At 45.3% G+C, this 19,699-nt stretch overlaps 1 protein-coding gene across 3 annotated transcripts in view; it reads right to left on the bottom strand.

The window, feature by feature from the left end:
• Positions 1-19,699, bottom strand: part of cadps2 (Ca++-dependent secretion activator 2) — an 82,164-nt gene that overhangs the window by 5,244 nt on the left and 57,221 nt on the right. For 2 of the 3 annotated variants that reach the window (XM_061676993.1, XM_061676994.1), the window contains exons 19-26: positions 17,395-17,536; positions 14,028-14,183; positions 13,816-13,963; positions 12,677-12,691; positions 10,810-10,884; positions 9,615-9,698; positions 9,455-9,487; positions 3,221-3,328 (exon numbers count right to left, since the gene is read on the bottom strand). In XM_061676993.1, the coding sequence (XP_061532977.1) occupies positions 3,221-3,328; positions 9,455-9,487; positions 9,615-9,698; positions 10,810-10,884; positions 12,677-12,691; positions 13,816-13,963; positions 14,028-14,183; positions 17,395-17,536 (761 nt within the window). The remainder of the gene's footprint in view (positions 1-3,220; positions 3,329-9,454; positions 9,488-9,614; positions 9,699-10,809; positions 10,885-12,676; positions 12,692-13,815; positions 13,964-14,027; positions 14,184-17,394; positions 17,537-19,699) is intronic. The other variant, XM_061676995.1, reaches the window with a different exon arrangement.

Raw genomic sequence — 19,699 nt, forward strand, 5'->3', positions numbered from 1 at the left:
GGACGTTCATTGCCGCATTCTCAAAGAATTGATTTCCTCAAATAATAATGGGATCATTCATTTCCTTCTTCCAATGAAAATGTGAGAGTATGTTTTTATTTCTTCGAATAACGTGACTATTTTTTTTTCCCAATCCGAGTGTGCTTGTAAAATGAGCGTTGTTGTGCCAAGATGCCAGCATGTGTCAATGTGCTGAAATTGTATGATTACATTGACACCAGCAGGTGGGCGCCCCCCCCACTTTATTTCTGACAGTAACACGCCGACCCCCCCAGAAGAACCGCCCCCCCTCGCCCGTCTCATCAGCAGCCAGCCACTCCCGCCATCTGCTTTCACTGTCATCCTCTAATTTGCTCAATTAAGGAGCTCCCCCATACGCCGCTCGTTAACGACGTGTGTGCGTGCGCGCGTGTGCCGTCATCTTCATCACGCTGATCCTCTTCATCGTGCGGCACACGAGCAGGACGGTAACGATCGAGGACGGCGCCGCGAAGGACTCGGCAGACGCGCCGACGCCTCGTCAAGATGCGAGCGCGTACGCGCTTGTATTAGCAGATCGGATCTTTTCATATTCTCGGTCTATAAAACTTCACGATAGCGACATACAATTATTGAATCGATTCCACAAAATCAAAAACAAACAAAAGAAAAATTGCATTTTGTACTTCTCAAATCATTAAACATCAGAAAAGAAGAACGTAAACAAGATTTAAAGCAGAAGGTGAAGCGGAAGTAAATGCTTAAGTGACAGAAGAAGGAAGAGGAAATAAAGTTCAAGTGTAAGTAAGTAAATAAATAAAGCTCAAGTAAAGGAGATAAGTAGGAGGAGATAAAGTGAAGTCAGGCGAAAATGGCAATAAATAGGAAGTCAAACACTCGTAAAGAAAGAAGGAAAGCAAAAGTAGAGACTCGGAAAGTGACGAGGAAAAGAGGAGGAAGTAAAACAAGAAAGAAGAAAACTGCAAGCGAAGCAGAAGTGGAAATAAAGAAAACGAGTGTGAGTAAAGATGAAGCAAAGTGGAAGAAATAAGAAAAGAATCAAATCAAATCAATGAAAGAAAGAAGCGAAGCGGAAGAGCTTCGCGGCGGTGAGTGCCGATTGGCGATTGGCTCGGGTTCCCATCGCCTTCCTCAATGGAAGCGAATCCCGTTCGGCCTCCCGCGACAACGACGATGATGTTGACGATGTGATGATGCGCTTTATTATCTTCATCACGCTTGCGCAAAACGACCACGCGACGGCCGGCGAGTGGCTGAGCGCAGACGGGTCGAGAGGCCCGCTTCCTCCCCCGCTCCCTCGGAGCGTGCCTGGATGCCAGTGGGGCGCATTAGCTAGCCGCCCGCCCGCCCGCGCACGCACACACACAAATAGCAGCAATAATCCATGGCCGGCCGCTTTGTGCTACTAATGCGCGGCGAGATCTGAGGAGTCATGTCCGCCGTATCGACCGGCGAGGCGTGTTTGACGACTCTTCGCTAAAATATTTTTGACACGCCGCCCTGCACGAAGATAAACGAACAGCGTGGGACTGCCGAGTGTGTGTTTGTTTAGATACGATATTTGTGTGCATGTGTGTAGTAAACACAAGCAGGTGATAAAAAAAAAAAAAAAAAAAAAAGCGCTTCAAGGAGCCATATGATGCACGCAAACGTTCTTTTTTTCTTCCATTTCAAGGACGGGAAGCACAAGACGGAAGTAAAGCATACGTGAAGAGGAACTAAAGAGGAACTCGAGCCGGCATAAAGCAGAAATAAGGAGTAAGTCAAATATAGTGGAGGAGATTCAAGAGGAAGCCAAGTGGAAATATAAAGTCTACGAAAAGCGGGAGTAAGGCGTCAAGAATTCTTTTCCTTTAATGTTGTCCTCGTCTGAAATGTCATGCCGCCATCTTGCAAAAGCTCTGCCTTCGCAACGACACCGCCTGGTTACATAAAGGCGTCGTAAGAAAGATCAATAAAAGAGTGAGCCATGGAGAAGAAATGGAGAGGAGGTTCAAAGGTCAAGACCAAGCGACAAAAGGAAGTCAACCAGAAGTAACGACAGAGTAAAGCGGAAGTAAAGAGGACGAGGTCTATGTCGATTGTCGGTCATCCAGGTCACTCGTGCTCCGCAAAGGTTGAATGAAGGCAAGCGGAGTGTTTTTGTTTGTTGATGACCTTTCACCTTTCATCCAAAAGGCTTCTTCAGTTCTACATTTAGGGTGTGAAGTCCCTCTATTCGAGCCACGGCGGGCTGTGGTCAAGGTTGCAACAGGTTGTTGCTGCGGTTGCCCGGCGCGCAACGTCCTGCGACCGATCGGTGAGCGACCGATCTTTCGGCAAAACTCTTTTGTTAGGTGTGCTCTTCCCGTTGAACGAGGCCTAGCTTCTTTTACAATTCCTTCCTCCCTGTCCAGAATTTGCCGGTTGTTGTCCTCATAAGGAATGTCCCTTCTTCTTGAGCCGCAAATCAACTGCTGATTCTGGAGCCCAAAAAGGCTCCCGTCGATGTTGCGCCACGTGTCTGCGCAGTGGCTGCTTCTGCCCGCTCCGTGTCCCGGCATCCGCGAGAGGCTTTTTGGCTCGAGAATCGGCGGTTCGTTTGAATCCCAAGAAGAACGGACATTCCTTCGAGGAGAACAATGTCCTAATTCTGGATCGGGAGGACCCCCGGTTTGAAAGAGGTGTAATAGAAACCATCTATGTAAATCTAGAAAAGCAGTCTGGGAAGAGAGGAGGAGGGTTGAGGCCTCACCTTGCGTCTGCCTCTCACAACGTCCTGACACGTCCCCTGCCAAAGGGGGCAGGGGCGACCGACCGAGCGGTACACAGGACGGGCGTTTCACTCACCGCACCGGGCAACAACCCTTTGGCGACCACATCCGCCGAGGCATAAAGTCCGCACTGCAAATGTACAACCGAAGAAGGCTTTTGGATCAAAGGTGAAATGTCTTCAACTAACAAAAACAGTCCAACTGCCTTCGTTCAACTTTTACGGAAGTAAAGCGGAAGTCAACAGGTGGTAAAAGGGATAGCGAGCGCTAGTAAAAAAAGCTCGTTGCCAGGTATGACATTCTTGCGTCAAAATCCACAGATGGTAATGACAGCACGCTTCAAATCCAATTGCATCACGTAATCACTCTGCTTTGGCGAACGCCTTCACGAAATGCAGAGTACGGCTTTTGTTACCACGACGACTGGGGGGCGCTGCGCTCAGGGGTCGCAAAAAGCGGCGACTCACGTCAAAGACTTTCTCGACGTAGAGTTCGTCGTCGATGCGCTCGCGGAGGACGTCTTGGTTCTGACGCACGAACGTGATGTAGGTGTCGGCCAGGTCCACACCCGATTTCTGTAGAGCACACACCAGATCGACGCCGTTTATTATGATGCAATCAGAAGTCAGTACAAAAAAGAAATTCTCTGGAGGACGTCGTAATAGTAAGACCTCCGAAACGTCCAAACAATTTCATGTCGACGGGTGAAAGTGAAAGTTTTCCATCCAGCGGGCAATTCGCCCGAAGATGCCGCTTCAAACCAAAATGGCCGACTTCCTGTTCAATGTCAGGCACGGGTCCTCGAGAATTTTTCAAGCGTCCTCTGATGATTGACACAGTTACCCAATTTTGAGGTGATTAGGAAAACTGCTGTCGGGGTTGATGTTGTTTCTCTTCCACTGGATGTCATCAGTTGGCGTAACTAATCGAGTGACTTAGCGTTTGTACGGGATCATTAAGACGGACCAAAGACCTGATGCTTTTGTGTGTGTGTGCTGCATGCTGGCGCACGAACACACACACACACACACACACACACACACATTCTCATTCACACTCTTGTTGTCAGTGGAGATTACAAGTCTAATGCTTTTTGTAATCGCTTTGACATTTTCACAGTCTGTGTCGCCCTCAGGGGAGGTTTGTGTGTGTGGGTGTGTGTGTGTGTGGGGGGGGGGGGGGGGCTGAACAAGGTGAAGAGGGGCTGGGGTGGGGGGGGGGGATTGGGCATCATTGGTATATCACCACAGAGCGTCACGTTAGCTCCTAAACGAGAAAGCCAACACAAAATTAACACGCGGAGCGTTTAACTTCACACGGACAAAAGAGTCAAAAGGCAGATTGAAGGATTTAAGGTGGAATTTTTTTTTGGGTAAAGGACATCAACAGAAAAGTTGTGCTGCTTCTTTGGATCTGTGACAAACACACAAAGACACAAACGGGGGGGGGGTCTAACAGGGAGTGACACGCTGCGAGCAGTCATTCAGGCGTTTGTAATTCAGACGGACCAGCGGGCGGGAAAAAGAGGTTAAAGTGGGGTCACATGACCGCAGGGGCATCTGCTGCACTGGTGTCCGTGCGGAGAACGGAGAAAAGAAGAAAAGGTTCGATGAGCGACGGACACGCCTGTCAGAAACGTCACCGTGCGGACAGGCGAGGAAGGGGAATCAAATACAGCCGTCGAGCTGACGTCCGGTGCTGCTCTTTGAGTTCAATCGACACAAAGGACGTTCACAACTTTGCTTTTCTGTCATCAAAAGTGTCTTCTCTCATCTCTGAAGAACACGGCAACACTTATCAACATCAACTACGAAGACAACCTAAGAAGAACCCTTCGTGGCGGATAAGAAACGGTGGATCTTGTTGTGCTTATCCAGGGTCGGGTCGCGGGAGAAGCCCGGACTTCCCTCTCGGTCCAAGTCTTTTGGGGAGGGAGGCGATCTTGAGGCATTCCCAGGCCAACTTTGAAAGCGTCCTCACTCATCCCTGAAGATGTCACCTCTCAAGGAAAACAACTACGAACACAACTTTTCAAGACAACAGAAGGAGACGAACGGAGCAACAAACTAAATCGTCAAATCAATCATTTTTGATTGCGGTCGACCGTCATCATGAGTGCAGACAAAAGCCTAGCTAGATTTCCAGGCTCTGCAATCCTCCATTGGAGATGGCTCTTCAAGGAGAACCTGCACATACAATACGTACAATAGGTTCTGTGCCGGGTTCCCGATGATCCACGCTTGGATGCCCGGAGAAGTCGGAAGTCTGTTTGCTGCTTCATCTTGGTGGCGATGAAAGTGACTCGCAGCACTCAATCTGCGGTCTCTCACTGTCGAGGTGACTTCGGGAATACATCGGTACACTTTTTTGTTTTGTTTGATACCTTGTCTTTCCGGCTACGAACAGAGAAAACTATGATCACGATGAAAGACAAAGTCAATGTTAACACGTGAGGGAGTACCAGCCAAGGGATGTTTGGGAAATCACATCACAAGCAAGATCATATAGTAATCATCAGATCATCCTGCGAAGACCACAACCCGACCAGGACAGAAAAAAACACTTCAGAAAAAAGAAAATGAACATCATTTTCAGGCAAGGTCAAACTGACATCTTCTGGTGAACACAAACTCATCTCTGTCCTCAACACTACACAAGACCGCCAGCAGGGTCGGGAAAGTTCATTTTCTACACAAACTACCTCAAAGTTCCATTTGCCGTTCCAAAAATGAACTTAGCAATGAACTAACATAAACGAACTCAATAACGTTCATCAGGCACAAATAAGCAAAGTTCAATTCACGTTCACCCAAAATACGAACGAGTTGGTGAACCTTCGGCCATTGAACTCTTTCAAATATAACACTGACCACCGGTATGGAGAGGAACACTCCGTTCTTGGCGGGTAAAGCATGGAACAAAGTTCTCGGATGGGCACGGAGGAAGGAGGATCAAAGACTCGTGTCAAGCTAACGTCTCCTGGTGGACACCGACAATCGTCTTCACTCATCTCGACTCTTACCAGCGACGTCAACTATGAAGACCATTTAGCTGGACAAAGAACCCAAAATCAGGAAATGATCTGGTGTGGACATTAGCGGTTGAACAATTTAGTAGTAAATACACAGCATCGACGTTTAAAGCTTCTAGTCGACCAATCGCTAATCACGTGCTGTTGCCGTGTCATCTTCTCATCGGCCAATTTACAGAGGACTTTCGACTGGCCCGTCTGTCGGACTCTAACGTTCTGTGGAGCAGCAAAACGTTCAGCCGACAAGGAGAGACAACCTTCATCCGTCTAAGCTTCCATCTTCGTTGCCAAAATGTTACGTCCGATAATCTGCGGACAATGTGCTCACCCCAAGTTGATTCATTGTAGAAGTTCATGGCACTCGTGTTGCTTTACGACACCGTGTCACAGTATAGCAGACGGTCGTACGATGCTACAAGCGTGTGGAAATATTTGACCAAAAATATGACCAATAGCACAACTAGTTGCAAAAGACGCAAGTCTGCCCTCAAATACAGTAAAAGCGCAATAGAGTGCAATAGAAACAGCGAAACAGGAAAATGCAGATTTATTTTTAAGCTTGGCGAAGATGTCCGGTCTTTAAACATGCTATGCTATGAAAAACAAGCGGAGACCAGCTTCGTTCTTATTTGGTTCTATGTCGGTCCGTCAAAGAAATGAAGCTTAGGGAGCATCGATTAATCGACTGACTCGATTTTCATCACATTATAGTCGACGACAAAAAATCTCAAGCCGTTCAACTTCCAGTTACACGTTGAACGCATGCTAGCTAGATGTTAGCCGTTAGTTAGCTGTTCGTGCTTGTCTGAGTATGAACGGCATGAAACGTGTCCAACAAGAACGTCCGTAGAAACTGGACTCAAATGTTTCAAATGTGACTTGATATTGTTAAGACGTCCACATTAGTCTGAGAAACACAACACTCGGGTATGCGCGCACACTTTGACACACTTTTTAAATAAGCACACAAACGTCGATGCCACCGCACGAGAACACGCAGTCGAGTGCGCGCGTGTCATCTGAGACGTTAAATCCCCCGTCTCGGTCCCGACCCCCTCGAGGCCGAGTGTCAATCTTTTTCCCCGAGTGTGTCGTCTCACGCCGACGAGGCGACAAAGACGCGTGACGGGCACGAGACCTGGGCGCGGTTGCAGCCTTCGTGCAAACGCGCGCACGCGAACACCTGTATGAAACGGAGGTGGCAAACGTGCTCGCATATCTGCGCTTAAGTGGAAGAAGAGTTCAAAGTAGAAGTACTGATTCAACTCATCTCATTCACCCACGCCGACGTTGTTTTTCATTTTTGCAGCGCCAGCAATGAATTTATTTGTCAAGTACGTTTGTCAACGGCGAGGCGTCGGAGAGGGTCTCGTCCGGTTGGACTGGGAAATTCGGGTTTGCATGTTCGGTGCTCACGTTGTCGCAGACGTAAATCTTCTGTGGGCCTTGAACGATCAGCCCAAATGCTGTCAAACGGCTCCAAGGCATTTCCACACTGAAGCGGATACGACGACGTCATCGACAAGCGGTATCGCGATTGGTCAGTAGAGTCTACAGCATACACCGCGCACCCCTAGAGTGCCTGGCATTCCGCTATTGCCTTTCTCGCAGCCTCTGTTTGAGCTCTGAGGACCTCAGTGAGTGGAAACAACATTTGGCGTTGTTTCCAGACACACAGAAGCGCCACAAAAGCTGGGAAAAGTCTCTTTTCAAGGCAGCGGGGAGGCTCTTTTAAATACGGTTGCGGCGACGCACCTGCGGCCGTTCGCGGCGTCCCGTGGTTCTTCCCGGCAGCTGAGCCGCCTCGGGTTGCGGCACACAAAAGAGCGGGCCTCGGATGAGGACGAGGTGCAGGTTACATTATAATTTCACAGGAAGTCTGCACGGCAACCCGAGAACAAAATGGAGGACGGGGGCTGGGTTTGTGGCGGCGGGACGGGGGATTAAGGAGAGCTACGGCACCTCCTTCGGATAATGTCAGCTAGTTAATCATACGCCACTCGCCTGGGTGTGTGCGCTGCGGAACAAATGGATTAGAGCAGATGTCATGCAACGAGTATCATCAGGTGCTTTAATGTAGACTCCATGTTAAAAAAATCGTTTTCTGTACAGGGTTGCAACTAACAAAAAGTATGTGAACGCTTTGGAATTTCTTCAATTTCGGCATAAATCATAAATCAAATGTCGTCTGATCTTTATCTAAATCACAAGAATAAACAAACTGGGTCGGCTTCAACTAATACCACGCAAACAATTATGTTTTCCTATTTTTATAAAGCATAACATTGCAGCTCAGCAATAGGGATGTCTGCTGTGAATAGCTCTCTTGAGGTCGTGCCACAATCGGGTTGCGGTCAGGACTTTGACTCCCAAACATCTATTTTCTTCTTGCGTAGCCATTCCGTTGTTGATTTGCGTCCGTGTTTTGGATCATTGTCCCGTTGTCCTCTTTTGAGCGTCAACTGTCGGACAGATGGCCTCAAGTTATTCTGACAAATATCCTGATGATGAAACTTGTCAATTCATTTTTCCATTGATAACAACAGCAAGCTGTCCAGGCCCTTAGATGGCAAAGCACGCCCGTAGCGCGACGCTCCTTTCACCGTGCTTCGCAGTCGGAATCAGGTTTCGATGTTGTTGTGCTGTGCCATTTTTCATCGCAGACATTTCAACTTTGGTTTCATCTGTCCACAGAATATTTTGCCAATAGTGCCGCTGAAGAGCCAAGTGCTCTTCAGCAAATTTCAAACGTGCAGCAATGTTGCTTTTTCTTTTTTTTAGACCGCGACGGCTTCCTCCTTCGAGTTCTCCCATGAGCCCAATTCTTGTTTCATGTTTTACGTGTAGTAGATTTGTCAACACAGAGCCAGTGATTTCTGTAAGCCTTCCGATGACACTCTCGGGTTCTTTTTGATCTTATTGAGCATTCCGCGCTGCGCTCGCGCAGTCATCTTTCCAAGACGGCTCCTCCTTGGAAGAGAAGCAACAGCGCGGAACTTTCTCCATCTCCAGACAATTTGTCTAACCGTGGACTCATGAACTTCAAGACTTTTCGAGATACTTTAGTAACCTTTTCCAGTTTGATAAAAGTGTATTATTCACAAAGTCCTGACCTCCACCCCATTGATATGCTGTGGCATGACCTCGAGAGAGCTTTTCACAGCAGACATCCCTCCAAGAATCTTGCTGAACCTCAACAGTTTTGTCAAGAGGAATGGTCCAAAATTCATCCCGATGGTTGTGCAAGTCTGATCTGCAACTACGAGAAACGTTTGCTTAGTAAGCTCATTGCTGCCAAAGGGTCAACATTTGACATCCTCAAGAAATAGTTTCACTTTTTTTGGTCAAATTTTATTGGTGTTTAATTTGATCCAATTCTTTTTTTTTTTTTTTTTTTTTAAAAAGCAGGAGTGAGCTGTATGAATTGTAACTACTGCAAATTAAAAAAATACCTCCCCCCATTTACATGATGTAGATAGATTTTAAACGTTCTGCATTCTTACGTGACTATTTTCATTGACATCAAATGTGATCAGTCATGGACGACGACGACAATTGAAGCTGCAGGCATCAATCGAGGCGAATCCCACCAAATGCAAAACGATCGCACGCACGTGCGCGCGCAGAATGATGATGAATTCAAAAAAAGAAATTAAAAAAAGGGACTTACGGGAACTTCGACATATTTGGCAGCTGCCGTCACCTTCGCAGGGGGGAAAGAAGAGGAAGAGGAAGAGGAGGAGGAGGAGGAAGAAAAGCAAGGGAGTTGAGCGGACGATTTGCAATTTCCAGCCTTGAAGAAAAATCAAAGCAGGTGTGTGCGTGTTGACCGTGAAGGAGAGGATGGAAGAGAAGAACGTTCCTTCGTCGTATCTCGACAGCTTGGACAGAACCGTGTCCAACGCCGCACACAACTACACACAAACACACAAAGTCATTGAGGATAGCTGCTATTATTTTCCGCCACGTTAAACGGGTCAAAATTGCAAACGCAGCGAATTCAAACGTGAACACGTCATTTAATTTATTCGGAACTGCACGCTCATGATATAAAATGCACTCACATTTTAACCATAGAATACATTAAGTAGCCACATGAAACATTTTGTAGAATGAATAGCTTCCATGTTTCGCATTTTTTTAATTTTTCATTTATAATAATATTTCTGCATTTTTGCAATGTCTGTCTGAAATTGTAACCAAATTAATTTTTTTTTTTTTTTTAAAAGAAATCATGCATCACTGAACTAACTTGCCACTTTGGACAGATATAAATGTACAATTATTCATTTTTTGTGTGTTTTCAAATGTGTATTTATTTTCATTCAATATGTTCTCTTTTTTCTTTAATTGCTTTCCTCATAAAATACACCAAAATCTAACCACTGACTACAATATGTAACCACGTTACACGTAAAATAAATAGTGTACACCTTTGGAATTTTTTTATTTAAATGTTTATTCATTTTTCATAAAATGTATGTATTTAGATATTTTTGTTCAACCTATTTTTAAAACGTATGTACGATATTATTGTAGTGTATGATATATAAAATTTGTTGACTGCTATAAATGTACATGTTCATTTTGAGTTTTATAATTTTATTCATTTTATTTTTGTATTCAATTTTTTCCCATTATAATTTTTTTTCAAACATTGAGAAAATTGTACAATATATATTGTAATCACATGAAAAGATCATTACTATTTGACTGCAGATATACATAGTTTGTATCATTAATACATTCATTTTATTTCGATCCTGTTCTTCATTATTTTTATTATAAAACACGTTTGAAAGGTTATGATGAATAGACATAAAAAAAAAAAAAACAACTATAATTAAAAAGCATGTAACCACGACAACAATGATGAGAATAAAGAAATAAAGTAAAATAGTTTTAAAAAAAACAAAGAAACTAAATATCACCTGAGAGCACTTTCAAGTCAGGTGCAAAAATAACAACCCAAAACAAATGATGAGGATCATTGAAATATTGATATGAAGAGAGCATTGCCGTCACCTTCGATACGAGCGTAGAAATCATGTCCTTGAAGGCGTCGTCGATGAGCACGTCGACTTTGGAGTGGTAATGTTGCTGCGGGGGGGGGGCGTTCCAGAACAAATTCGAACATCAAGAACTGCCATGTAAAAAAAAAAAAAAAAAAAAGCTCCCTCCAGCCATTTGTGTCCTGTCCAGGTGTGCCTCGTTGTCTCGTCCGTTCGCTGGTACTCAGGTGTCTGTTTTCTGTCGGTCGGCGTTGGGTCACTGTCCTTGTCAGTCACCGTCCGTTCCCTGGTCATGTCCCGTTTTCTTTTGTGGCGAGTTTATTCCCAGTGTTTGATTGTAACTGAATTTTGATTTTGGACCTCATTCCACGGGTCTTGTTTTAAATCATGTTTTTTTTTTAAAAATATAAATACATTTTTAAAATCAGCAACTCCGCCAGGTGCCAAACCGCAAGTATGCTGGGGTCCACTGTACTTCCATATAGTGATAAGTGATTCCTGACTCCCTAATCACTACAAAGAGATTTTTAGTGGACATTTTACGGAACTATCTCGCGCCACCATATAAAAATGTCCGTCTAGCGAGGGGGGGAATGAATAAGTGATTCCCAACAGCCAGCTCCGGAGAGCCCGAGATCTGTTAAGGCCTACGTTAAGCAGCTAATGGAGTCTGGATGGTGGGCGTGTGAATGACATTGTGGAATGTGAAGGCTACGTTTTTGTGCGCCGCGCACAATTAGCGCAGCCTCGCCCGGCCGTCCGGTCGCCGTCGGGGACCAAAGGCGCGCGCCAGATTCTATTAAATAAATAACTAAATCAGAGAGATATTCATCCCACCTTTTCCCTGGCGGGGGGCGGGCGGGCGGGGTGGGTTTCGGCTGAATGGCACCACAATGGCCTTTCAGACACCCCCATAAAGAGAACCCAAATTAAAAAATGTCAATCAACAAAGCAGGAGGATCACTGACAAATTGCAGGTCCGACAAGGTCGCGGTCACTCGGTCTTTTATTTATTTTTATTTTTTTAACCCCCCTCCCTCAAAGAAATGCCCTTACCAAATGCCACCTTGGCTAGTCATTTAATTATTTATTAGAATGTGTTACTAGGGCTGTTGTAGCACATAAAACATTAGGTAAGGGACAGGAAATAGTTCATTTCGCCACCACTCAGTAAACAAACACACTGCAGCTCAGCCTCCAGCTAGCGGACGTCACGCTGGCGTTGTTCTTCGGGCTCAAGCTTTTATGTCAAACCTGTTGAACACGTTTGAAAACTGTTGATGTTTCACTTTTCCTAAAAATAAGAAACGATTGATGTAATTCCATTTTTTAAAAAGTAACCGTTTATGTTGTGCTTTCCTAAAATAAACAACAAAACACTTTTTTTTTTTAAATATTGAGGCTGTACTTTCCTTAAAAGAAGAACATATTTATGGTGCACGTTCCCTAAAAAGAAAACTAACTCTTCATGTTGTTGTTCTAAAATGAAGACAAACTGTTCTGATTTTTGTATGTCTCCAAAAAAGAAAAACTGTTGATGGTGCATTTTCCTAAGAAATAGAAAACCAACTCATGTTGCACTGCCCCAAAAAAGAAGACGAACTATTGATGTCCCACTCTCCACAAAAAGAAGACAAACCATTTACACTACGCTTTCCTCAAAAATAAATAACGACAAAAGACCTTTTATTTCCTCAGGCTTGTGATTGGCTCCAATGGTCTGACACTTCCGGTTTACAGCGCCACCTGTGGCTTTGGCATGCGCACATGCAGTGCGTAATGTGTTTTCATGGTGAGAAATGCAAGAAAAAAAAAACAACAACAGCAGCCACGAATCGTGTTTTCCGAGAGGAACAAAAAAACGGAACGTGGACACTTACCCATTGTTTGTCCGTCTGGGAGTTCGACGACGGACGGACGGACGGACAAAACACGAGGAAACAATTAAACACGTTAAACATCAAATATTATCGTCATAACATTTTAAGTCCAATTTTAAACCTTCCTATATACATATATACATATATGTATGTATGTATGTAAATATGAATATTGAATAAGCATTATAAGCCATCCTCCCATGAGGCCTGACGCCGGCAGCCAATCAAGCGTCGGCGTGTCCGGACGAAAGGCCGGCAGTTTTCGCAGCCGATCCCAGCGTTTCACCCCGTCGACGGCCGCACGAGCTTTGAGCAAACGAGACGGCGTCCCTGATGATTTCGCCGCCCGCCACGACGACGCGCTACGCCGACATTTCGCTTCGCGTCTAAATTAGACGGATTTTTTTCTCGACAATTTCAAAGGCGTTCCCTGGTGTCTTGGCAACATGTCTGTGGCGTGCTTACGTCAAAATACCCAAAGAAGAACAATTACAGGCGCAGCCTATTTCTTCACGTATGTGAAATGCATTCTCATTTTAATTTGGTTAAATGAGTCGACAGCAATTTTTTTTGTTTCACTTAAAATTGTCTCAAAAATCCGGGGAACTTCTGCCTCTCAACAGTACGTTTGCAAACTGATTATCTTTTGTGTTGAATAAAAAGACATTAACTAACAACGGTCAACGGTTTTTGACGATGTTTCTGACAAATGTTACGAACCAAACAAGTAACTGCATCATAATCCTATTCATTCATTCACATTCAAATAATAGTTACTTGCAGCCCTAGTGTGGCGTGTTGTGTTGTTAGCGCTCTCGCTAAACGAAAGTAGCGTCCGAGATGGTACCGTAATAATCCTGAATCGCAATATATATAATAAATATATATTGCGATACAGGATAAATACAGGATCAGTGTTGGGAAAGTTAATTCTCTCCACGAACGAGTTCAAATCTCCGCAAATGAACTAGCTCGGATGTTTTTGAGCATGTCCGGACGGGTCCCTCTGCTGGTCACTTTTAATATTCCAGTTGATTCACTGTATGTTACAGTGCACCATCATCGCAGCAGCTGCGCGATATTTTGTTTGCGCGCCCGTCGATGCGCAAACAAAATATCGCGCAGCCCTAATTTCGTACCTCCTGGCTGCTGTCCAGCACGCAGAGTTCGGAGCACCGCCTCTTGGCGTCCGCGAGGACGTTCAACATGGTACACACGCACGGCGGCACGCGGAGGTCCGTCGACTTGTTGGCTTTCTGCATTTTGCCGTCGAAGGCGCATTTGGTCCTGCGGGGCGAGCAAACGCGGACGTGACGCTTTTGAAACGACGGCGGGCCATTTCCGTCCGCACCTCTTGACGCAGGCCTCCGTCATGTCGCTGGCCATCAGCTTGAGTCGCCGCTCCAGGTGCTCGGCGAACTCGGCCTCGGGCCAGTCGAGGTCCGACACGAACATCTGAAGCGCGCTCAGCTTCCAGAAGAGATCCTCCGACGTGGCCGAGCCGTTTCTGTCGCCGACGCAACGCGAGCGAAACATCCCCACATTAGCGACGTGCTTTGAAGACAACTTCCAGTCAGATCAAAATGATTTTTATTTTTATTATTATTATTTTTTGTGTTTTTGCTTTTTGCTCTTAAATCATCATCGTTGCTTTTCCGGTCCAAAAATTAGGTACACTCATGCGATAGAATCAAATGCAACACACTGATGTTTACGTGCAACATGAATGATGAGTAATATTTCTCCGGAGTTGTAATCGTGACATACGACAACGTGCACATACACGTTAACTGTAATTAGGCTTGCAAAAACAATCCGCAAGTGTGAACCGCGACACATGACTTCATACTTTCAATTTAATTTGATTCGTTGTGTTTATTATGATTATTTCAAATATATATTTTTTGCATTTCAATTGTACACACACAAGGTATTTAGACTTCCAAAAATTGTTGCAAATTCTATTCTTCCTTTTAGAATTACAAAATAAAATACTAGATTGTTTTTGTTCATCCCGGTTTTAGTTTACTGTATTTTTTGCATGATCTCATAATTAGATAATCAAATAATACTTGAGTTTACGCATGCCAAAGCGTGAATATGCGGGGCTCCAGTGTATTTTATTTTTAAAACAATTTGAGGTAAAAAAAAAAACAAAAACAAGATATTTATACTGTATTTCTCCCGTAGATGGTGTAGCTAACTAATCGTGAGTGGAACGTGTGCATGTTGTTGACATGTAACATACGTGCAACAACAACAACGAGCGTGAGCGGGCCGTCTATTTGCTGGGGCTCGCGGTGCGTTCAAGGACAGATGGACAACTCGCAGGTGACAAAACGACGTGCAAGTGTACAGCAGTTGGCTAGGACGACAGCCACGAGAGGACGAAGAGGAGGAGGAGGATGATGAGGGAGGGGGGGGAAGGATGGGTGGGGGTGAAAATCAAATAAACGCCCCTCATTTTTTCTCACTTGGCCTTTAAAAGACGAGCACCCCAACAAGTGGCGGCGGCGGCGGCGGCGAGGAGGCTTCGGGCCAGTCCCCTCATGCCTAATTAGCGGGGGCTCTCCTCTCAGGGGGGCCGGGCCGATCCCACTCACCCGTCTGTGCTCGCTAATGAAGTGCCAGCTTGTTTCCTTTCCCCCCCCCCCCCAGCCCCCCCCCCCCCCCCCCCCTGTCTCTTTTGCCGCTTTCACCAAGCACGGAGTGTGGTCCTACTGTTGTTTTTGTCCTCACAAAAACGCCACCGACATGGCCGCCAACGGACGGGAAGTTAGTGGCTTAGTCGTGTGGTAACCACGGTAACCAGTCGCCGTCCCATCCCCGAGTTGCGAGTCCGTCAGGGAATAAAGTGTGCATCGCTTCCCGGCATCTTTAATTACCGCCACGAACGTTCGCTCGGTCGAGTGAGGACGAGACCGGAGAAGGGCACGCTCGGTACCGGGTCTCGGGGTCCGAGGTTGAGAACGTGGAGAGGGTCAAGACCAGAGCGTCGGGCTGCGGACACGTGTAATATGTCCCGCATACGTGTCTTTTCGCAAACATGAACATTGAAGACGATTTGCAAATCATTGTATTCTTTTTTTTTTTTTTTTACTTATGTTTAACGCAACGTCCCGACTTCATTGGAACTGGGGTTGTAAAAAAGAATCCAACATTGACAGATTGACTCTTTTCAGCTGCAACAACTTCTTTTTATCTGCTTTGCGGTGTAAAGAAAACCCTGAAATAAAGCTTAAAGTTGAGGGCGCAGCTAAGGGCCATTAGCCTTTGTGAAAAGCACAATCGTTTTCTTCCCCGTCTGCCTCGCCGTGCAACACGTGCGCGGCTTTTTAAGGCTTCTACTTTTCACGTTTCACTCAAAATGTCCTTCGACTGTGTTTGAAGCTCCAAAGTTTACTTTCCCGCCCCCCGCTCACGCGAGTCCCTCAAATACTTTGCACTTCTTCAATCTGAGGAAACAAAAAAAACCCCCAAAAACGTCCTTCAGCGCCTTTTAGCACTTTATCGACACGACGGCGACGCGTCGCAAAAACATCTGATGGACCGACAAACGGATGACCACCAAATTGAAGGAAAAACTGATGGACGGATGCATGGAGTCCAGGTGGGGTGAGGCTCTCAATCGTAACGCGTGGAACAAAACAACACCAAGCGTGGAACTGAGCCGAAAACCACAAACGGATAAAACCGAGTATAGAACCACGCCCGGTCTCATACATGGGACCGAGCACAGAACCAAACGCTGAACCACGCATTGACCGAAGCACAAAAGCTAACATCGTCCCAAACATACACGTACACGTCTTGGACGAAACAGAGTCCCAATCCTCTTGAATAAAGCATAGAAACCAGGCACAGACCCAAACATAGGACAAAGAATAGAGCCATGTCTTGCAACAACGTAAAAGCAAGCGCAGACAAATCCATTGTACGAAACATTGACCCGGCAGAGCACCGAACACGCATAGAACCGAGAGCAGAACCATGCAAAGCGGCACGCGTAGAACCGCGCCGAGGATCGAACGCGGTCCCAAACGGAACCGAATGACGGGCCTAGCGCGCTTAGGAGCGCAAACAGAGCGCGGACAGTGCAAAACCGAGCCGCGTGCGTCCAGCAAACAGAGACCCGTGCATCGTAGCGCACTCGCAAAGAGGCGACGCCCCCTCGCCGCGTTACGCACGGGTCGCGGCGGAGCGGGGCCATCCGGGCCGGCCTCGGGAAACCGGACCAACCCGGCACGCTCGGCGGCGAGACGGGCAGAGTCGGCACTCGGGCCCGAAGGTAAGTGCGTCGCCGCGGTACCCGATAAACCATATAAGGTCTCATCCCGACTTTAACGCCGCCATTTGGTAACTCATTTTTGGGACTTCCGGAAAAGTTGTCCTTTTGCAGATGTTGGATTCTGCCCGACAGCGACAAGTATATAAATATATGTAAATAATGCTTTGATGGTTAGCGGTGCAGTGGGTCACATTGACCCATGAACATTTATCTGTAGCAAATAAACTGCAAAACATTTTGGGGGAGGAAATCCCAGACATAAAATCAATTGAGTTGTACACCATTTGCCCAAAAAGTGTCGAAGCAACACATTTCTTTTTTTTCTCTCTCTTTCCCATATGAATTCACGCTAACTTGCTTCAATTGATGCGCAAGTTGACGACGCGGATTGAAAGCAAGACGTTGAAATTGTGGAAAGGCGGCGCCTCACTTGACGGACTGCCAGGTCTCCTGCTGGAATCCGCGGTGGACGGACTGCGCCACGGACGACTCCATCAGGTCGATGTAGCGCACCACCAGAGGGACGAAAAGCTCCTGCAGGTGCTTGTGGAAGGGCCCGTTGCGCAGCCGGGCTGCGGAGGACAACGAGCGCGTCGAGCGACGAACAAAACAAAAAACATTCGCGGCTCATCTCGGAAACATATTCAAGTCATCATCAAAACAAAAAAACATATTGCAGTAGCGTTCGGTTCTAAGAAATAGAAGTACCATTTTCAATTATTTCAATTTTCACGTCTGTATACACGGGCGTTTCATTTCTTTAATGCAAAGAGCTAAAGCATTCATCCAATTAGAGTTCAATAAAAGACGCTGCATTTCCTATCGTATTTGCTTGCAGTCAAATATGATGCTGATTTGTGTTCCGGTTTTAAGGGTTCTGATAAGTCGGGGTTGACCTGTTGAAAAATGATTACAATGAAATCCATTTGATTCTTCTTCAATCTCATTATTCATGCCATATAATATACAATATTAAAAGAAAAAGCCTACATTTAACAGATGAAATAACATTTGAATGAAACCCATTGTATTGCAAAATGTTTGATTCCAACCATGTTGACGATATTTTTTGGGGGTGGAGGATTTGCACGAGTAAGGGCTTGAATAGTTATTAGGAATTCAATAACTATATAGAGCAATTGATACTCAAACAACTACAATAAATACGACCAAGGAATTGTCCGTAGTCGCTTCATTATTATTACGTGGTTATGAATATGAATTGCATTGTTATATTATTATTGGCAGTAGTACTTACACTTTAAAAAACAGTGAATTGTAAATAAATAGCTGGCATAATAAACTACAATATTGATCACATGCCCCCCCCCCCCCCCCCCCCAATGTTTTTTTTCAACTGACTTCGGACAATTTAGCGTCTCCGAATCAGAAAATCCACATCGGTTTCGAATCCGAGTTTCGGACCAAATCGATTGCATTTTTGCATTAATCGGTTGCTTTTTGTTAATCTTACCCATCGAACAGAAACAATCGTTTTCTAACACAGTTTCTGAATCAGATGTTGCAAACTTTGCTTACTGTCACTTGAATAGTCGGCAGCGATAAAAGGAAATAAATATGCGGACATTGACTGTTACGTCGTCAGCGTTCACGATGCAGGGCACGAGCCTTCGACCGCTAAAGTCAAAATATCGGCACTGGCCGACAAAAAACGCGGCCACGGTTCAAAACGTTGACCCGATGCGGCACATCAAAATTGTCCTCAACCAGCTCGACATTCTTCGACAATCAATTTGTTGTTGGAATATTTTGTATTTGGGGTTGAAAATGCTGAATTGACGAGTGCTTAAAAATCCCGCCAAAAAAAAATGGACGGCGAGTGCTTTTTTTTTTTTGGAGCAAACGTGCGCAGCTCCCCCGGTGGATTGACGGCGACAGTAGCGGCCCGGCCGCCGCGCCAGACTTTCTCGCGTCTCGCCGTCTCTGCGGGCGTCATTCATCGCAAATTCGTCTCCAAATTAACGTTCGCCTTTTTGGCCCCCGGAGAGCGAAAGACGAGCGCGTCCCCCGTCCTCCCTCCATCCCTCACCGACGGCGACACGCAAGCGAGCGTTTTCAAAGGAAAACCCAAGAATGGAAAATGAGAAATGAGTCCGAAACCCTCCAAAATGTACCAAAAGCACAAGAGATGCCTTTGAAATAAGAAAGTTCAAAATACAAACAATTCAAAGCTATTCGACGCACATAAGAAATGACGGGAATGCAAATACTGAAAAACATAAGAGGACCATTTTGTTTGAAAAAAAAAATGTTGTTGTTTTTTTTAAATGTAAAATGAGAAATCGGTTTGATGTAAGAAAGTACCAAACAGTAAAAATAGCTGAGAAGCGACTTGGAAATGTTATTTATGAGAAATGTCAAGCAGTACTTCGAAGCTGAAAATGTAGTAAAACATGTTATACACGAATGTGGGAGGGCTGCACCATATTACAGCCAAAATAATCATCACAATTATTTTGATCAATATTGTAATCACGATTATTTGTCACGGTTATTCTCCATGTTATGGAGAAAAACAAATGTTCAACGGACAGACAATATGTAACCGTTTTCCATGCAAAATTAATCTTTCAATCGGAAGAATTTAACAAAAAAAATAAAAGAAATAAAAGTTAACGTGACCCAAAAAAAATTCCATTTCGAGAGCTAACTGAATAAGTGCGTTATTACAAAGTGCCATCACATATTGCGACTTAATGGAAACAAATACAGAT

Source organism: Phycodurus eques, chromosome 5 (assembly GCF_024500275.1).
Source record: "Phycodurus eques isolate BA_2022a chromosome 5, UOR_Pequ_1.1, whole genome shotgun sequence".
Lineage (NCBI taxonomy): Eukaryota > Metazoa > Chordata > Actinopteri > Syngnathiformes > Syngnathidae > Phycodurus > Phycodurus eques.